Source organism: Typopeltis vanoorti, chromosome 11, assembly GCF_054136105.1.
Source record: "Typopeltis vanoorti isolate ZY-2024b chromosome 11, IOZ_Tvanoo_1.0, whole genome shotgun sequence".
In the NCBI taxonomy this organism is placed as follows: Eukaryota; Metazoa; Arthropoda; class Arachnida; order Uropygi; family Thelyphonidae; genus Typopeltis; species Typopeltis vanoorti.
The window spans coordinates 110500218-110515330 of record NC_143559.1 but is presented as its reverse complement, the minus strand read 5'-3'; the positions used below and the strand labels follow the sequence as shown (position 1 = coordinate 110515330).

Here is a 15113-nt window from a genome sequence, read left to right as displayed (position 1 = left end):
TCTATTGTTATAATGCTGTATATAACAATAGATGGAGTTTCAAGTACAAAATACGATTTTTACAATATAGAATTCAAAACACAGAATATGGAATAAATACAGAATATAATAAATAGAATAAATATTGATTAGAATAGGAATAGATATAGAATAGAATACATGGAATAGATATAGAATAGAACAAATAAAATAAATATAGAATAGAAAAATGGAATAGATATAGAATAGAAGAAATAGAACAAATATAGAATATAAAACTGGAATAGATAGAAAATGGAATAAATAGAACAAATATAGAATAGAAAATGGAATAAATAGAACAAATATAGAATAGAAAATGGAATAGATATAGAATAGAACAAACAGAATAAATATAGAAAGCAAATAAAATAGATATAGAATAGAACAAATAGAATAAATATAGAATAGAATACATGGAATAAATATAGAATAGAAAAATTGAATAGATATAGAATCGAAGAAATAGAACAAATATAGAATAGAAAAATTGAATAGATAGAGAATAGAACAAATGGAATAAATATAGAATAAAGCAAATAAAATAGATATAGAATAGAACAAATAGAATAAATATAGAATAGAATACATGGAATAAATATAGAATAGAAAAATTGAATAGATATAGAATCGAAGAAATAGAACAAATATAGAATAGAAAAATTGAATAGATAGAGAATAGAACAAATGGAATAAATATAGAATAGAATACATGGAATAGATATAGAATATAACAAATAGAACAAATATAGAATAGAAAAATGGAATAGATATAGAATAGAAGAAATAGAACAAATATAGAATAAAGCACATGGAATAGATATAGAATAGAAGAAATAGAACAAATATAGAATAAAGAACATGGAATAGATATAGAATAGAAGAAATAGAACAAATATAGAATAAAGCACATGGAATAGTTATAGAATAGAACAAATATAGAATAAAAAATGGAATAGATATAGAATAGAATAAATGGAATAAATATAGAATAGAATACATGGAATAGATATAGAATAAATACAGAACATAAACCCTGTTGGGTTTTTTCTTTAAAATTACAACCTCTGATCTTGTTGATTTTCTATTCGATAGTCCGAAATAAGTCAATTTTTCTTATCAAAACAATAGCTTCTAGACCTTTGTTTGCATAACATATCGATAAGCGTGTTGAGAACTAAGAAAATAATGGCTTCTTTCTCTCTCTCACTACACATATTATTTTTCACCCTCTTCAAATCTTAAATCTCTTTTGCTAACAGAATTGTGTGTGTGTGTGTGTGTGTGTGTGTGTGTGTGTGTGTGTGTGTGTGTGTGTGTGTGTGTGTGTGTGTGTGTGTGTGTGTGTGTGTGTGTGTGTGTGTGTGTGTGTGTGTGTGTGTGTGTGTGTGTGTGTGTGTGTGTGTGTGTGTGTGTGTGTGTGTGTGTGTGTGTGTGTGTGTGTGTGTGTGTGTGTGTGTGTGTGTGTGTGTGTGTGTGTGTGATGCATCAGCTCCCATAGCTTCACTCACATATTCTCAATTTTGAATAACTCCTTTTTTTATTGTTTATCTGATATCGCTTCCATAATTTGATGTTTTCAAAACTATCACTCAATAACAAATCCTGATAGAATTACAATGCAATTCTTCCAACAATTGTTATAACAAGTGACGATTATCGTGGAATATATTTGAAATAAGTCTGTGTGATTCAGATCATTGGAAGACTTAAGGTTAATACTGGGCGCGTGTGTGTTATTGAAACCCGACACAAGAAATCATTATTTTAAACGGATATGGAAATAATACGGTAAATATTGAGCGCTAGTATTGTTTTAAAATTCAAAACATTATTTTTATTAAATCAGTCGAACCGGAAGAGCTATCAAAATTATAAGTATTTTAACAGTACTGTAAATATCTGATGATTCAAAATACGCGAACATTATGATTAAATGACATCTTTATGAAATAAGTTAGTGACTTACTCCTAGGGCAGCATAACATGTGAAATAAACCCTTCTGGGTTTCTTTCTTTCTTTTTTTTTTTTTTTTGAAGAAAACATTACGGTATTCATGTAACAAAAATCAATAATAAAAATAAAAATAGAACAACGAAATCATTATTCCTAATCATACCCCGGATATTTTTAAAAAAGCATGAATAACCAAATAAATTTATTTTTCAGATGTCAGAGGCATTTGTTATCCTCAAACGAAGTTACAGCAAAGTGCGTTGTGAGGCAGACGGAGGTTGTCTAGCTGGAACAGATGTGGCCCTCCAGAATTCTATAAGTGCAGCGTTATCCAGAACGAACAAATGCACTTCTGAGTTCGTGGAAATATCGATAAAAAAAACAGGGAATCAATTCCGCACTCACTTCCTGTATTATCACACCTGCATCGCCATGATTTACAGATGGAGCAAAGGTTGAATGTTTAGTCTTTTTTGCCGTTTATATGACAACATGAAGCCGTTTTATATCTCACCAACCACACGAACTGTGTGAACTGTAATTTTTCTTAAACGCTTAAAGAGAGTTAAGCCATCCAAAACTAAAATAATTTCTCAAATCTCATTCGATCCGCATAGAACCACTCCAAAACCGATCACAATCCTCATTGCATTTACAGTCCTTTGGATTGAAATACGGCTATTAGAATGTTTCATCTTCATCCTTGAAAGCAGAAACATCTAAAATCACTTCAGTGTAAAGAAAATTGCTACTGAGAACTAAGAGACTACGCAATGAGCCTTAGGTTCCTATAGTAACAAGTTTCCTCTTGGGAATATGCTGGTTGAAACATTCGATCCTTTCAGTCACTTGCATTAGAGCAATAGATACTCAGCAATTAGCTGAGTATGCTGTTTATCTACCGGGAGAAATCTATCCTACGGTAAAAGTATTTCAGTCGACGAAGACAGCATACTGATTAGATAAATCACATTCTCAATACCAAAGTGAATCCGAAGGAATCTGCAGAGAATTTCATTTGAACTTAAAGAAGATGTGTTCACTCTAGAAGCGCGTAGAAAATCTGAAGAAAGTCAAAAGATGAAGATATGTATCTAAGATAAAAACTAGGCACATTGGAAATTTTTTTATCAAAAATTTCCTAGATTACATTGTTATCATCTTGATTGACCTAAACTGTACACATAAGAATAGCAAGTTTTAATGCGTATGTTGTATATTGCCCATATGTTTTAAAATCGTATAACTAATCATTTACTTAGATCATAAGTTTTAAATTACAAACCATTAGGAAAAAAGAAAACCAGGACGTCCTCTAAAGAGATTGAACGATGACTTTTAAGCTCGGAACTGACCACTCTAAGCCTAAATCCTTGAAACGTATGCAACACTAAAAATATACAGCAGCAAAACACTAAACGTATAGCACGTCTAAGTTGCAAACGAGAATAAGGAAAGTGCACGCATGCGCCAAGTAGGTTATTTACTTTGCAAATGACTGTCGTTAGATGGGGTGCGAATAACGTAAGCGAATTAAGTGAAATTTTTATGATTCTCAACGATAATCTGTTTAATTCGGAAATTACGTAAATCGCGGACTGCTAGCATTTACAATTATGCGCTATTTCTATATACCCTAAAACAGTGATTCTTAACAGGGGGATCGCGGCTCCCTAGGAGCCCGCGAAGCATTTATAGAAAGTTTCTTGTTTTTAAAATTTTGAAATCTCTTAAAATAATTATTTTTTTCTCTTTATTTTATTTTGTTTCAAACTTGTATCGTTTTGTATTACTGATCTGAATTATGCAGTTTAATGCAGTGATTTCTTGTGTGGTGGCGCCACAAGTCGACTTTTCGCTGCTGGCAACACTGCCAGTCATGACATCTGCCTACTGGTGATCAGAGGCGGCTCGTACGTAGGCACTGCGGAACTGCAGTGCCTATACACGAGTCGTTTTATCATCAACAATCATCAATTAATTTTATCATCAACAATCCTGTACAATTCTCTTATTTTGTAAAAAATAATAATAAAAATCCATCTTGTAGCACTTAGGAGGGCGAAGAACGCTAGCAGCACTGTGTTTACCACAGTGTTGTCATATTGCTACGCGCGCAAGCATAGTGAGATGCGAGCTATTAGCGTAATGCGACACTGTCCGTCGCGCAGTTCCACTGTTGTTTATATGCAGTTTGCGCCAGTAGTAGAGTGTTCATAGGGCTAATCGTCTTTCCTCCGTCTCTTTAAATACAGTATTTAGACATTACAATTAAAGACATAACATTTGTTATAATTTTTATTTAAAAACATTATTGGGATTATGAAATTGGACTTTATTTTTAAGTAATTTTGAATTATACCAAACTGTATAATTTTATCTATAATAAACAATATTTTTTCATGTTTAATTTTTTTTTTAATTTTTAGCATAATTTTGATTTTATCCAAACACGTATACGCTGTACTTACAGTGTGTATGTATATTTCGAAAGTTGCAGCCCCCCCCCCCAACGATTTCAAGCCACGAGCCTCCACTGCTGGTGATAGAAGTGATTCTCTGAAGGTTTAAACAATACTAGTACGAATGCCTAGAACTTAACGTTCTTAAGTGCTACTTGAGTGCAATTACTTTTCGAAACTTTCAGTGCTGTAATACTGATTTGTTATTTCTTAAAATTTACCCCCCCCTTATAAAATGAGCAAACAAAAAACATTATTTGATTTCCTAAATATAAATACACCTGGTAGTTCAAAAAAGAACACGTGAAAATAGTGACTGATAATTCCACGGATGATGTAAAAGCGTGTGAAATAGAAAATAATGCCAATTTTTTTTTTTTTTTAAATGTAAAAAAAAAAAAAATAGGTAAAAGTAAACAAACGAAATATGATACAAGTTGTATAAAATTCGGATTGATTAGTGTAGAAATGGATGAAATTCAAAAACCACAATGTGCTGTTTGCGGTGTAGTCCTCTCAAATGAATGTGTGAAACCAAATAAATAAAGAAGGCATTTAGAAACGAAGCATCAGCAAAATAAAGATAAGCCAGAAGTGTTTTTATAAGAAAAAGGATTTACTGAAAAATCATAAGTCCATCATGAATTGCAATAACTGTTAGAAATAAATCATTAGTAAAAGCTTCGTAAAGAAGAAACGTTTGGTCCAATTTTTGATACATACCCGGAGGGAATATCCAAACCTGTTTACCATTGCCATTCAAAATAAAATTTGTTCCTTTTTCTTTCTACATATTTGTGCGAAAAGGGATTTTCCACAATGTTAAATATTAAACAACGAAATCGACTCCTGCATGCGAATAGCATTGAGTAACACAATTGAAGCAAGATTAAACAAATCCGTAGAGTGTTCAACAACAGAGGTTATATTAAAGTACATTTAAGTAAAGTTGATTTCAGTTTTCTGATTTTTTGTCATTATAATCAATAAGTAAAACAAATGATTTTAAAATAAAAAAGAGTTTTAGTATTATTATTATTATGCTACTACAAATTAGGGAAGCGCGAAAATTTATGACCAAGAATAAGTATTGAAATACTGTATATCTAAAAGTCCTAAAAAGGACTGGGAGATGGATTGAGTCCTTGACTCTTTATCCCTTCATCTGAATGAAGAAAATCTGTGGATGGTGTTATTGAGTAAAAGCTCTAGTCATGGCTGAGTAAAGGCATTAGCCGAGCCTCAGTTAAAACTTCATTGGCTACAGCATTGCCATCCGCTACCCTGGAAGTCAATATTGAAGTATATCTATTTAATAGTCCTTATAAGGAGTGGCTTAGAGGGACGAAGCAAGAATGCTTTTCATATTCCCCATTGTCTGTAGAGGACAGTGTAAGGATAAGGTGTTATTGAACTATAAAGCTCTGATCATGGCAAAAAGGTAACAGCAATAGCCGAGCCTCAGTTAGAACTTCATTACAGCATTGCTATTCATTACCCTCCCTGTGTAGCCATTTTAGTCGCCTCGTACGATATGTATAAGCTACATTGATGCTTTTTTTAAGTAAAGCCAGCCAACTCTAAAAATTAGGACGATCTTTAGACCACTCCATAGTGGCCGAGAGACCGTCCAACTCAGCGTTGGATCCACTCAGTGATGGGACATCCCCACCACCGAGAAGAACCGCTCATATTCCAGGAAAAAGCATCCACCGATAAAGCCCCTCACCAGAGAGTGCCGGAGGAGACCCTCACCGGAGACTCAAAATATGCACTCCCAGGCAAACCTCCCGAAATCTAAACCCCCCCCCCCTCACCGGAAGCAAAATTCCAGAAGAAACCTGAGAGAGCAAAACTCTCGAAACTCTGCGTCCATTTAGTCGGCTTCTTACGACAAGCTTGGGTTTGAGGTGGAGATTATTAAGTAAAGCCACCCACTAAAAATTAGGACGATCCCTAGACCACTCCATAGTGACCGAAAGATCGTCAAACTTTGCGTTGGCTCCACTCAGTGATGGGTTCCCCCACCACTAAGCACAACCGCTCATATTCCGGGGTAAAGCAATCACCGACAAAACCCCTCACCGGGCCGTGCCGGAGGACACCCTCCCAGAAACTCAAAATATGCACTCCCAGGCAAATCTCCCGAAATTTAGGTCCCCCTCACCGGGAGCGAAATTCCGGAAGAAACCTGAGAGAGCAAAACTCTCGAAACTCTGCCTCCATTTAGTCGCCTCTTACGACACGCACGGATTTGCGGTGGAGCTCTTCTTATCCCGGCCACCACACGGGGATTAAAGTATTCTATCCTTTAATCTGGCTTAAAGGGGCGAAGCAAGAATGCTTATCATCTTCCCCGTTATCTGTAGAGGACAGTGTAGGGATAAGGTGTTATTGAGCTATTAAAGCTCTGATCATGGCAGGAGGCTAAAAGCAATAGCCGAGCCTCAGTTGGAACTTCATTGGCTACAGCATTACCCTCCAAGGATATTATTAATCACCGCATCTCACGGTGGATTAAATTCACCCTAAAATATTCTTAAGTTCTTAAAGCAACAGGGCGATGGACTGAGTCCTTGACTCTTTATCCTGTCATCTGAATGAAAAGAATCTGTGTGGATGGAGTGTTACTGAGCTAAAAAGCTCTAGTCATGGCTGGGTAACGGCAATAGCCGAGCCTCAGTTAAAACTGCATTGCCATTCGTTACCTTGGAAGATTATAATCTGATTATAATCTCTCCCTAAAACATTCTTAGTCCTTATAAGGACTGGCTTAAAGGGGCGAAGCAAGAATGCTTTTCATCCTCCCCGTTATCTGTAGAGAACAGTGTAGGGATAAGGTGTTATTGAGCAATTAAGGCTCTGATCATGGCAGGAGGGTAACAGCAATAGCCGAGCCTCAGTTAGAACTTCATTGGCTACAGAATTGCCATCCCTTCTAAAATATTCTATTCTAGTCCTTATCCTTATAAGGACTGGCTTAAAGGGGCGAAGCAAGAATGCTTTTCATCTTCCCCGCTATCTGTAGAGGACAGTGTATGGTAAAGTGTTAATGAGCAATTGAAGCTCTGATCATGGCAGGAGGGTAAGAGCAATAGCCGTGCCTCAGTTGAACCTCATTGGCTACAGCATTGCCATCCATTACCTCCAAGGGTATTGGATTGAATGAATAAATCACCGCATCTCACGGTCGATTGATTCTCCACCTCATATTCTATTCTACTTTCATGTGAAATTGATTATATTTGACTTATACAAAACATTTATTACTGTACTGAATTTATGGTTAATATTTATTTATAATTAAAGAAATAGACAAAAATATTATAAAAATATTAATATCTATTTTAATATCTTAAAGAAAGTATATTACTTTTAAAAATTATTTAAAAATTTGAACTTATATACGTTAAAATGTTTTATTATTCAAACAACATTTCAACGATGCCACAAAGCACAAACTATAAACCATTGAATCAACACAATATTGTTAAAAGCATATTCTTTAAGTTATAAGTATAATAATTTTCAGATATTTTTTCTTTTCTGTTTATTTGTTTTTCACGCCGTGTAATACTTTGTACCGAAATTGTATACAAGAGAAAACCTTTGATATGTTTAAAGTACTTTAAAGTTTACGTTCATAATCATTAACATAAATAGCCCAATTTGCTTTTTCTGGTCAGTTCAATTATCGATAGTATTTAAGAAAAAGTGATGCAAGAATCGATGCCATTTTCCTTCTTTTATTACTGCTTTCGATATTGTAAGAAAAACAAATAAACAGAAAAGAAAAAAATATCTGAAAATTATTATACTGCTTCTTTTACTTCTTTAATGCGACAAAACTTTTGATTTTTCAATTTTTCAAGTCTTGGGTATTTTTACTATATGCCGACTCAATCAATATCTCGTTGATATTTTCAATGTGCTTTACTTACTGTGCTGTTCAGAATCGTTAGTAATACCTTCCTACTATCATCGTGTTATTCATTAATATAAAATTATATTTATATATAAATAAATAAACATTTATATGTATTCATCATCATCATCATCATCATCATACATATCAAAGATTTAGGCCTAGTATGGCCTGTTCCGGCCTTAGAAGTCATCGTTGAATCGTTTAAGAGGACGTCCTGGTTTTCTTTTTCCTAATGGCTTGTACTTTAAGGCTTGTTTTGGTAATCTTTCTGTTTTCATTCTTTGAACGTGTTCAATCCATCTATGTTTATATTTTTTAATTTTTTCAATTACTGGTTCTTGGTTTAATTCTTTCATAATATCTTCGTTTCTTTTGTGATCAAATAGGGTATACTTTGCAGTTTTTCTCATAAACTTCATTTCTGCTGTTGTTAATCTTTGTTTGTCTTTTTGTTTTATTGTCCAGATTTCGCTTCCATACATTAAGACCGGTAGGGCTAATGTATTGTATACTTTTAGCCTGGTTTGTTTTTGAACTAGGTTTGGTTTAAATATAGAGTTAATTACTCCTGTTATTTTTAAATATTTTGCAATTTTTATGTTTATATCTTTTTCATTTTCATAAGTGATCATACATCCTAGGTAGTTAAATGAATTCACCTGTTCTAAGATCTTGTTATCTAATACTATTTTAGTTCTTGCTGGATCTTGTCCTTCAAAGGCCATAGTTTTTGATTTTTCCGTTGATATTATCATATCATAATCTTTGGATATCTCATTTAGATTTAAAATAGCTTTCTGTAAGTTATCTTCAGAATTTGTAATTATTATTTGGTCGTCTGCAAAGAGGAGAGTGTTTAAGTTAACTGTAGGTGAAAGTTTAATTCCTTGATGTAAATTTTTACTCCATTTTATTATTATTTTATTTAAGTAGATATTAAAAAGAGTTGCTGAGAGGGGACATCCCTGTCGGACCCCTTGGTTTATCTCTCTTGTATATGATAGCTCGTGATTTAATCTTATTTGTATTTGATTATTTTCATATATATACTTGTGACAGCTTTAGGATATTATTTGGTATTTGTCTTTCTTTTAATATGTTAAATAATATGTTTCTTTTAACTTTGTCAAATGCTTTTTCAAAGTCAATAAATGCAATATGTATTTGAAAATTTTATTTTTTATAAAAGAAAATAAACAGTTTTGTTTTTATAAAAAGAAATAGATAATATACACTTTTGTTATATATCAGGCGCAAACTTAATTGTTTGCATACTTGGGATTAGGAGTTAAATAACCAAGCTTATAAAATTACTTGGTAACCCTAATATACAGTATCCCCAAGTTAAAAAATAAAATAAAATAAAAAATAATTATATATATATATATATATATCAATGTTAAGATACTTTAATGTTAAGTTCATCATATGAAGGACGCCAGCACCTCGTAGACTGGCCACAAACTTCTAATATCCATGTGTGTTATGATGAACTCTAAAGAAAGATTATCGAATCTAGAGAAATATGGCTCGATTCATCCCATATTAACAACTATTACAATTACAATCTTTCTGACGCACACATTGACACTGTCCAGTATTGGCGCACTCGTGACAGCTCACGCACGTAGTCAACTTCAATTGGAACTCCAGCACGCATTCCTGTTTTAAAATGTACTATTCTGTTTTATACTAGATCTGTAAATGTCATTTTATCATGTCTCTGTCATTTTATATAATTCTTTGCCTGTGATGCCTGAAGAAGTTGATTTATTCAACGAAACTGGTAGTATTTTAACATTAAACCTTTTTTTTTTTTTTTTCATTCTCGGTACAGTCATTCAAACTAATTTTTTATAACATTATCTACTGAGTAAATATGTACGATAATATATATAATGTATAATGTATAATATATATATATATATAAATTCTTCGTCAAGTCAAGTTCGCATTCAAACCCGCTGATCGTACAAGCTGTCAATTACAACGAAACAGAGTACAACAAATACAAAAGACCGAAGGCTGTTCTATTCCCAGCTGATCATTACTAATACAACTGCCCCCAGAGGGCGAGTTTAAAGCTCACAAAACTCCCTTTCCCAAATAACTTCCTTTACAGACAAAGGGGAATATGAAAAGCACTTCTGCTCCACCCATCATAACAGTAGCGTTATGCGTTATGCTGAGACAAACTTAATTTTATATGCATACACTCTTACGGATACTTTCGTGGTTCCTGAACGGTAGAGAAATCTATTTATATCAATCGCACGCAAAATAAACCTTATACCCTTTTATTACTGTGGGTATGCAGGTAGATAGAACATCAGATAATCCAGAAAGCAGGCTAAACCAACCCTTCAAGTCCTTTGGTGTTACCGCACCCGGATATAAAAATCACCTCTCGACCTAAGAATATTTATAAACATCCATTCATAGTGGGATTCGAACTTCAATTCCGATTGAAGAGTGGATATGCTTTTCTTGGCGAATCAGGCAGAAACATTTTATTTTCAAATAGATGTTAAAGTCAATAATATACGTTTCTATTCATGTTTGATGCAACCGGTGATATCATGTTCATTTTGGTACCGTAAGATAGCCAAAAGGCCTTAATATCAAATGACACATTCGAAAAGGGTACAAACTTCAGAAACGGGTATTCATATTATATATATCTAAGTATAATATTAAATAATTGATACGACAAGAGACTATTGTTTAGTCATGTAGGTATTTCTGGGTGTTCGTGTATGACAAAGCAGATATTTTTAAACAAACTCTACATAAAAATCTCCACATAAGAGTGACTAGAATGTCTTCCCCCCCCCCCTTTAGAAACCTTCTATGCTCCTTATTTACACCTGGTGTGGCTTCCGCGCGTTTATTCTGAGGATTTCGGCATTCCCTGTGGTGCCTTCAACATTTACCTTTCTCTTCCGCACGCGGCCATCGCTAATGGATTTATGTCGTACCTAGACGCACAGCGTTCGAAGATCTGGTGACACTACTGTCGCTTCTAAGACCCCTAGAGCCTCGGCAAGTGTGAGCAGAGAATCGCCAACAAACGGGGATTTTAATAGTATTGACAACGTACATCGACTACTGGCTGGGGGTGACTTTGCCGAGCTCACTCGGGCAGTTCCTCCTCAGGTGCCGTAAATTATCCTTGCGAGGTTGACACAGATGTATGATACTTTCTGCGGGCCAAGAAGACCTTGAGATTACCTCACAATAATCAAAATTAGATCTCTCTCTTTCTCTCTCTCTCTCTGTCATTAATCTATTTGTGTACATCTCCGTTCTTGCAATTATCTGTTGAGCTACTTAAGCAGTTCGTCTTTCTTAATTAGAAACGTACAGAAAAGTAAGAAAACAATTCGTGGAAAGAATCTAGCACTTTCCATCCGAACATGATTAATTTTATCTAACATTGTGTATGTTTTATTTCTAATAAATAATCCCTGTTGTTATGATTACATTTTCCATATTATACTGAGGGTTTGCTAATTTATTACATTATTATGATTCACAAGTAGGAAAGGCATCTTGCTTCTAATCAAATTGCAACGTATATTGTGAATCTCTGTAAAAAGGCTACTAATATAAATCTATTAATTTGAATACAGAAACTTCAGAAAGAAGTGGTAAGAAGAATAACTATGGAATAATACGCATAACAGAGTAAAAAATATAAGTAGTTCGTCTTACCAAGTACCATGTTCGTACATCAAGTACTGCACCTTGTCTTACTAAAAAAAAACAGGAAAATCTGTAAATGAACGTATCTCTGAGCACCAAGACCACATCCTGTTTATCGAACCTCACAAATCTGGCCTGGCACAAGATGGAATTGAAAACACTAACCACAGGATCCAATGTTAAACCGCTAAGCTGCTACATAGATCCTTATATAAACATGGAAGTTTAAACAAAGTGTTGAAGCCCTACTTCATAGACCTAACGTCAATCGTAGGATACGTTTTACTGTGGTATACTTCTTATTCTATAGTTATGAATACTCCACAGGTCTCATTTTATAAGAAAATATTAAGAAAAATAGTTATACAATGAACAGATAATGCACTCGCTGTCCAAAGAGAAACCGAAATTTTCGAAAATAGAAACAACTAGTGGCGCCACCTGTTGTATCTTTTTGTTGTCGAAAGCGATAACCTTCAGTAGTGTTGTGTCAACTGTTTATGACATTTGTTTCATTAAAAGCCGAGTTATAGCGCCAATAGTGACAATGTGTTTTAACGAACGGTCAGTCGTAGCGATATTCATGCCGTATGGGACGAATTCTCCCTATCAATCACTTTAAAACTTTGAGATAAAACTCACCATTGACCGTTTGGCCAGGAGGAACGAATTCTTTGTGGATAATGCCCTTGGAATCGTAGAAACAAATCAGCACTGTCTTTACATTTGACTTCTCCAAGCGCATTTTTAGGATGTCCCCTCTTCTGGTGGTCTCCACTCAGCACCTTGCGCTTTGTTTCGTGCTCATACTCAAAACATCACGTTTCGTCACCAGTAACGATCGTTTCAAGGAAGTTTGAGTCCTTACAAGAGATTTTAATGAGGTCCTTGCGGTGTTCAATTCGATACATTTTTTGGTCATCGGTCAACTTGTGGGGAACAAATCGCGAATTCAATTTAAGAAGGCCCAAAATCCCGTACTTTTTGGATGTTCACTTCGCTCACTCCAGTTTTTGGACAGCCGCGATTTTCGTCGTCCTCAAGCATCTCACGACCACTTTGAAATCGCTTAAACCACTCGTAAATTTGAGTACGGGGTAAGCATTCATCACCGTACGTTTTTTGAAGCATTTGATGCGTTTCGGTAAAACTTTTACCAAGTTTAACGCAAAAGTCAGTCGCAGCTCTCTGTTTGAAACTCATTTTCCGACCGTTCGTCAACACACACACACACACTGTCACTCTTGGCACTATAACTCGACTTCTAATGAAACAAATGTCATACGCAGTTGACTGTGTATGACAAATAATGGAGGTTGTCGCTTTCGACAACAAAAAAGATACAACAGGTGGCGACAACAGTGTCTTCTATTTTCGAAAGGTTCGGTTTCTTTTAGGACAGAGGGTGTAGATATGCACGAAGAACGAACACAGTGGGAACGAAATGGAAGTGCAATTTCATTAAGAAAGAGATCAGGAGAAAGAAGACGATGATTAAGGAGGAAGGGATATTGAATATACGGCTTCAGAGAAGCTATGAAAAGTATACAGTTACGAGTATTGTATGGACAGCAGAGTAGGAAAAGAAATTGGCTGTGCAGGTTAAATACAACCCAAAAAGGAATTCTATCGTTATGCTACAAATAAAATAAAGAATGATTGTGGAATGATAACTTTACTGAATGCACACCAGTATCCTTGTGTCAGAAGAAGAGGCGATTGTTCATATAATGGGTGCAACATTTAAGATCTATCAATCAGATGTGGTGCTACTTCCAGTAATGAAGGTGCATTAGAAAGAGGATGTAGAGCTGTTTCATAATCCGAATAAATCCCAACAAACAAATACGCTTTCAATAAATTCGTTTTTAATGTAAAATAGTTTGACTATTTGACTAAGTAGGCGTAACAATAAATTTCTATGTTTCTATGATAGCAATAGGCGTCGTTGCTATACCACGTGGCTGAATAGTTAGTTGTAGATACTTTCGCTGTTAACATCACTACAGAGTCAATAAATGTGATGCCATCAGTAACTAAAGAGGTGACATATTAGAGAGTTGTGCACTGAACAACTTCTGATACAAAATGTCTCTCCATTTGTGTGTTTTATATATGTACGTCTGTCGCTTCTCTTACTTTATCTTTCTTTCTTTCTCTGTCTTTCTTAATCAAATGTCTGCACGCTCCATTTTTGACGTCAGATATATCTGTATGTTTGATGCAGCCAAGTGACACTATTTCTTCATCCATATCGTATTTCTTTTTTTTTATTTCCTTGACATTTGCCGGAGGTTATGAAATGTAATTATTAAGAATCCAGTTTAAGAAATGAACTTCTGGTTACAATAATGCCAAGGCATTAATCTATTAGTTGGGTCAGTATCGAAGGACACACACACACACACACACACACACACACACACACACACACACACACACACACACACACACAAAATTCGGGCCACTACATTAAATATGCAATACTTGACGACCCGAATGAAACAGCTTTCCGATGACAGTAAAGTACTGCAATCCTGGAGGGCATTACCAACCCTCCTTTTTTTCTATTTTTCCTTGTTTAACTTGCACATATCTCTGTGCATTGTACAAATGTTTGATCAAATCTGTTGCTAAATGAGAAGAGAGAGAGAAGCGAGTTCGATTTTCCAATCGTTTCCTACTACACACACACACACACACACACATGCAAGACTGCGAGTCGTTTGGATGTTAAGTACTTCCCATTAAGTGCAATTTTAAGGGTTTCTTTTTCCACTTCAACCCATTAGCGACAGATGAACAAAGTGCATCGATTCTTCCAATTATCTTCAACTATAAAGTTTTTTTTTAAAAAAATATAGCAGCAAAAAAAATCTTTTTTTTTTTAAATCATACATTAAAAATAAAAATCTTCAGCAAATTTACCATTTCGCGCAATGGATTTATTTTCTACTTTGCATGTTTAAGTGATTCTTCACGATGTCGTTCGGATAAGTAACTGTTTGAATGAGCTTATTTTCCCCCTTTTGTATAACTTCTT

At 34.5% G+C, this 15113-nt stretch overlaps 1 protein-coding gene across 1 annotated transcript in view; it reads right to left on the bottom strand.

Annotated features, from left to right (window-relative positions):
- Positions 1–14323, bottom strand: part of LOC150101934 (glycine receptor subunit alpha-2-like) — a 103681-nt gene extending 89358 nt beyond the window's left edge. Inside the window, exon 1 of the mRNA XM_090399933.1 lies at positions 14210–14323. Within this exon, the coding sequence (XP_090256059.1) occupies positions 14210–14323 (114 nt within the window). The remainder of the gene's footprint in view (positions 1–14209) is intronic.
- Positions 14324–15113: the final 790 nt, after the last annotated feature.